The sequence below is a fragment of the Cyprinodon variegatus genome, unplaced genomic scaffold (assembly GCF_000732505.1).
Source record: "Cyprinodon variegatus isolate N-32 unplaced genomic scaffold, C_variegatus-1.0 Scaffold1813, whole genome shotgun sequence".
NCBI classification, from domain to species: domain Eukaryota; kingdom Metazoa; phylum Chordata; class Actinopteri; order Cyprinodontiformes; family Cyprinodontidae; genus Cyprinodon; species Cyprinodon variegatus.
In genome coordinates, this window is record NW_015152266.1 from 28,017 (window position 1) to 34,131 (window position 6,115).

Below are 6,115 nucleotides of genomic sequence, written 5' to 3' on the forward strand. Positions count from 1 at the left end.
AAAGAAAATATGCAATGTCTCCCGCAGTTCTATAACTGAGTGAGTGCTCCAGTAGAACCCACCAAAAACCTATTAAGCTATTAATACTTTAAAAGCAATTACTGCCTTGATAAATTGTTTGTAAATAATGTGAAGAATAGTAAAATATTATTTCCCTTAGGGTTTTCCATCAGACATGCTCCAAGTGTCATTGTCACTGTACAGTAAGGTGACCAGATTTCTGAAATCAAATCTGGGGACATTTCNCTAAATTTTCCCTACTTCTTTCCATTCTGTCAAAGGCCTCTTTTCTTATTGTTATCTTTAAAATAAAACCCACGGAAATATAATTCTTTAAAATAATACAAAGTATTGTTAATTGTATATATTTTTACCATCATAATGGGAAGGCAAGGGAACCTACTTCTATCAACAACTAATCCAGGTCATAAAGGTCTGAGCCTGATCTACAGGCTAGTCCTAGGCATACTGGGCCAGGGGGTGATCGGTCCAGGCAGGCAGGTTGGACAGTTTCTCCTCAGTGGCTGGTTTGATGGGCCATCCCCAGGCTTTGAAGAATCCGCTCAGGTTCATATCTGCCGCTTTGGAGAAAGTCTCGGCGTAGAGGTTCATCTTTCCTTCCTTGTCTCTGGGAACGTTGGTCATGTCATGGTACTGAGCAAACACTTGCTTAAAGACAGCCCAGCCAAACTTTTCCTGAAGCTACAAAGAAGAAAAGATCATGTAGATTTGATCATAAAGCTGAAGCATTGTTGCTGTGCTGCTTTTTAAGCTGCTTTTTATTTGTAAGTAAATCGATCACCTAGGATAAAAAGTAGTGAGAAAAAAAAGCAAGTGATTTTCTTTGGTAATTTATGTGATTCTGTTCATTATCTAATTAACATGTGACCCTAACCCTTGGTGGTGAAGCAAAGACAAGACTGATACCCCCAATGCGACAGCCATATTGTTCATTTTTTAGTAACATTACTAATTTACCAACTGGATTAGTAACATGCAGCCCCAGTTTTATGCTTTAAATCTATTACTATTAATCATAATGGATTCATTTTTTATCTAACCTGAAGGTATGTTTCCAGTGCCACCCACACCGACCAGCTGCTGAGGTTCCTGCCTTCTTCAATGTACTTCTCTATGCGGTCCTTACGTTTTTGTGGTTTAAGGGACCTACAAACCTGGAGTAAAGACATGCATTTGATCTTAGATGAAGACAACAAAAGTTCCCACTGTAAATAAGGTAAACATTACATGACAATTACTGGATTCCTGTTTGTTGTAAAATGTAAATCCTCTGTAAAGACAGTTTCAGACAAGAGAATTTCAACAATTACTTCATCATATTGTGAAGAGTTCCCTTTGACTTTACCATGATATCCTAATAGTTTTCTCAAGATAACTGTTGGGCTTTTCTCTAAAATGATTTAATTGCAATCTGAAAGTCGGTCAGTAAAAGTAAAGCCTTGATCACACTGCAAGATAATCGTGGTCATTTTTGCACAATCTTTCTTTTTCTTTGGAAATAACTCCCCAGTTATTGAAATGGCTCTTAAGATAATCCTATTAGATAATCCATAAAGGTATAGTGGAGGATTTTCATTAATTTTTCAAAAGACTCGCCCTCTGCACTTTAAAAAAAATGCACATGCACAACCTTGTACCTTCTCCTGAGAAAGAACGTCTATTAAACGCGTATGAAAGCATGCATGAGCCCGTTTTTCCTTGTGCACGCTTTAAAAGTTGCTGTTTGCATAGCTCATACAAACTTACTTTCAACAGATTTGCAATTTCTCCGCCACATCAGACTCACCACCGTGTTATGCCGAGAAACGCGTGCTTGCAGAGAATTACCTCCCCTGTTGCAGGAGGGTGCATTGCCTTAAACTCTTGCACACGAATGAGAAAATGGATTGAAATATGAATGAAAAATTTTACTTTTAAACATATTCTTAATAATCTATTAGAAATTCTATAGAATGCTGTTCATAGCAAAAGCGGGAAATGCTATCCACTTAGCAGAGAATATATTCATCGGACATTGACTGGCACATCGACTAAAACGCGTCTCTATGCAAGTAAAAATCATATTCCTTTGAATATATCTGTCCACCAAATCTCTCAATTTTAGGACATAAGAAATATGAAAAAAATATGAAATTCAGACTCCATATTTTCCTGACTCTACATGTAGCCTTATGAACTTTACTTATGAAACGTTAGGGCTGGCAGTGGGAGGTGTGGATACTTTCCCAATGCTGCAATGGCAAAATGGAGTCAAATAGGAGAAGATTTTGTGTAACTTTAATATCAATACTAAGTGCAGTATAACTTTACAAAAAATTCTTATGGAGAGGCTAGTTCTGGAATTTTGTTTTTAAGTCAATAAAGGTATTTATTTTGGAATTTAAGCAACGTATAACCCACTCTGTATGCCTATTTAAACAGCCACCTTGTAATAACATTAGGAGACAGAGCTTATGTGTTAATGGGACTTTAGAGAACAAAGCGTTTGTGGACAGGTTTGTAATAAAAAAAAAGTAACCTCTGCTCTGCCGAGTCCCAGCACCTCCTCGTGTACGTAGACAGACCACAAGTTACATGTGGCCTCTGATGTGTGGGATGGAAACTCCCAGGGGCTTCTCTGTTGGTTGTGTCCCAGTTCATGAATTTCTCCCCACAGACCTTTGGTCCAGGCACCATCTGGCTTGAACAATTGAGCTCCAGCTGAAGGCATCATCATGATGGGATAGCCTGAATGCAAAAAACCTGGAAAGAGGAAGCACCAGTCAGCTCTTGTGTAAATGTCAGTAATATAAAACGGATTTAAAGCTTTCCCTTTCATCAAATCCTGCTTTACTAACAGCAATGGGGTTGCTGTTTATTATGATTATTCTACTCCCAAATTCATTTTCTTAATTTAATGTTTTTTGAGTTATAAGAGATGGCTAATTGGAGGGTATAGATAAAGACTCAGGGATGATCCTTTATGTAGCACAGATACTAGGTAAACCTCTTTGTTAGCCTCGAATGTAAAACTAAGAATTTGTATTTATTTTAGGGTAAGTTTACTATAAGTTCTTAAAAATTAGATATTAATATTTTATTAGGAAATCTGTTTAGATTTCTTTATTTTTAGGTACTTTTCTTTCCCTTGATTACAAGACTTTCCCCAACTTAACTACATCTGCCGTGTCATCCATCTTAAATATACAAATACATCAAATAGATTTAGTTTTTTTTCACAATGTCTTTTTTTATTTAAACAGACTACTGTCTGCTTACACAAAGCAAAGCTTGGGGGTTGGGTCAAACAAAGCGGAGTAAACTAAAACATCATTGCCTTTCATGCTTGTTGTATCAGGCATCATAGCGTCCATTTCCAGATCAAACTGAAAATTTTACCAGCTAGATAATAATAATAATGATAATCATAATAAAAATAACAAAAATAGTATAACAATACGCCTATTATTATCAGAGTAAGATATTGAGGCTGTAGAATCCCTAATCCCTATGGTCTAATGTAATTCCTTGGAAAGGTGGAGCGCACATCAGCTGAGCTAAATAAAAGAAAGACCCCATAAAATAAAAATGTTACGTGTCAAACAGCATAATAGGCTAGTATCCGTAAAATATATAAATAAGTTAAATATGTTATTGTACAATTTTTGATATCATAGGCCATCAAGTGATTAAAAAAAAATAGAAAAACATTTAAGGCAACAATAATAAACTCAGCCAAAGCTGGGACAGAACCCTCAACCTTTTGCACTGCAGACCATTCACTCTACCCACTACGCTATCAGCTCTGAAAACATAGCATCATGGGACGCCGAAATGGACTCAGACTGCCACCTAGTGGCTATAGTAGTCACATGTTTTTCACGCAATTCGTGAAACACGGAGAGCGTGAGTGAAGTGTCCATTTCCAACCAGGACCCACTGTAACCAATTAAAAAACAGCGGGGTCAGAATAAAGAAAATCATCAACCTGTAAAGGGTCTGAGACATTTTTAATTATAATCTGTTAATTTAAACAGAATTTAACACTGAAATAAAATGCAATTGTTTATGCATCCATGTTATACATTGATTTTTTTTTAAATGAAAAATATAAGAAATAGAAAGTTTTTCCATTTTAAAATCTAAATTGTTTTTGAAATAAAGAACAACAATCTTTCAGTTTGGTATATAGACAATTTCCTGGTTCACTTTTCTTTTATAAAACACCTGAACTGACAGTTTTTTTTTTCTTTCTTTTTTCTAGCTTAATAAGAAAAGTTGGCTTTAAGCTGACCTGCAAGACTTTAAACCTGCGTTTGAATGGAGACAAAGCCATTCTCAAGCACATATCAAAGTGCTCATTCGTGAGCCTCGATCGATATTTATTTTTTATTCTGGTCATGGTGGAGATTCCTGCTTCACAGCAGCAGGTTGAGCCAAACATCCTCTAAATGTGCAGGGTCATCTTTGAGCACGCCATTTCGCTTTTCTTTCACTTATTCACCACAGTTCTTCCAGCAGTCCACACTTTCTCTGCTCTCTTTTTCTCATCATCTTCTCCTTCTTTCCCATCGCCCGGCTTGCCACCAGTTTACCTGCTGTGTCTAAAAGTAGCAGCAGCAGCAACTCAGACTGACAGCTCATTGGCTAATTTCTATCACGTGCAGCCTGGAGGCGGATGCTCCAGATGGCTTTAACATACAAACAGGAGAAGCGGCGCAAGTAAAGTTAGACACTGTCGTTGGACAACATGCAGTAATTTACAAAAATTTTAAATCAGGTTGGATCCACTAATCCGTGACCTCTGCCCTATGGATTTGAATTTTTTTATTATTATGTTATTAGCTAATTCATATTGCTTTTCCGTACCAATAGAAATCTGCACATCAACCACAAAGCGCTCTTTGGGGGTGAATTTTTGTGGAATGACAGCCAGATCGGCAACAGCTTTCATGATGTCATTCCAGAGCTTTTCGGCTTCCAGAGGGATCTCTAGCTGACGAATCCTCCCTGACGGTACGGTGAAGATGACGTTGTCGAACTCGATCTCTGCCCACGGTGCAGGTGCTTGGCGCACAGAGGACCAATCAGCAGCCGTTGTTACCCCTAAGGTAAAGCAAAGATAAATTTGTGATAAATATGCAAATAGAATCTATACAAGTAAAACAAAACAACAATTACACATCAAAAATGCATCTGTCAAGACATAACTGTCACTCTAAAAAGTTATCTACTCTTATGATCCATTTCATATTTTTAGTTCTTCTTTATTTGATCTTGAAGGAAGAAATTGTCTCTAGTGCGAATCCAAATTTTCCCAAATAAGCTTCAAAGATGAAAAAGTTGTTTTGCTGATTTCTAATGTTCCAGTAATAGATGTTGCCCTATCAGACCATTTTTCTGTTTACTTTGAAGCCATCTTCCAACAGATCTGAGAAGAAATGTTATAAAAAGGGTGTTATCATGTACAGCACAATTAATAACTTTGGCCAGGCCTATCCTTCTGCTTCCACTTTACCCTTTAACTCAGTAGATGAGCTAGTTGATAATTTCCATCCTAAAGCTGCAGACATTGATTCCAGGGCTCCAGTTAATGTGAAAGATGAAATCTCCACGAAGAAATACTCAAAACTATGAAATCTATAAAGAGAAATTTCACACATATTATTTATGAATAAAAGATGCAAGAGAATCTTTCTACCCTGAGATTATCAACAAAAACATCAACAAGGCTTGCATCTTATTGTTTTTTTTTCAACTTTCTTATTGTCATGACACTGTCACAAGTACAGAGCAACAAAATGAACTCAATATTTAACCCATCCCCTTGGAGAGCAGTGGGCTGCTATTGTGCGGCGCCCAGGGAGCAGTGTGGGTTAAAGGAGTTGCTCAGGGACCCAGGGTGTCAGTCTGTGGGAATAGGGCTTGAAGTCAGGACCTTTGGATTCCAAGCACAATGCCCTAACCACTCGGCCACACCTCCCTTATCTGCCTTAGTCGACAGGTTGTCACAGTCTTGGTTTTGTTATGTTTATTTAGAGTATTCAGCTTTACTTTGCTTCTTGTTTTAGTGTTTAATTATTATTTTCTTGTTAGTTCCTGTCTTCCAGGTTTT

At 37.3% G+C, this 6,115-nt stretch overlaps 1 protein-coding gene across 1 annotated transcript in view; it reads right to left on the minus strand.

The window, feature by feature from the left end:
- Positions 1-247: 247 nt before the first annotated feature.
- Positions 248-6,115, minus strand: part of LOC107104592 (TRPM8 channel-associated factor homolog) — a 14,620-nt gene continuing 8,752 nt past the window's right edge. The window contains exons 8-11 of the mRNA XM_015404624.1: positions 4,870-5,106; positions 2,540-2,763; positions 1,062-1,175; positions 248-702 (exon numbers count right to left, since the gene is read on the minus strand). Of these exons, the coding sequence (XP_015260110.1) occupies positions 460-702; positions 1,062-1,175; positions 2,540-2,763; positions 4,870-5,106 (818 nt within the window). The 3' untranslated portion in view covers positions 248-459. The remainder of the gene's footprint in view (positions 703-1,061; positions 1,176-2,539; positions 2,764-4,869; positions 5,107-6,115) is intronic.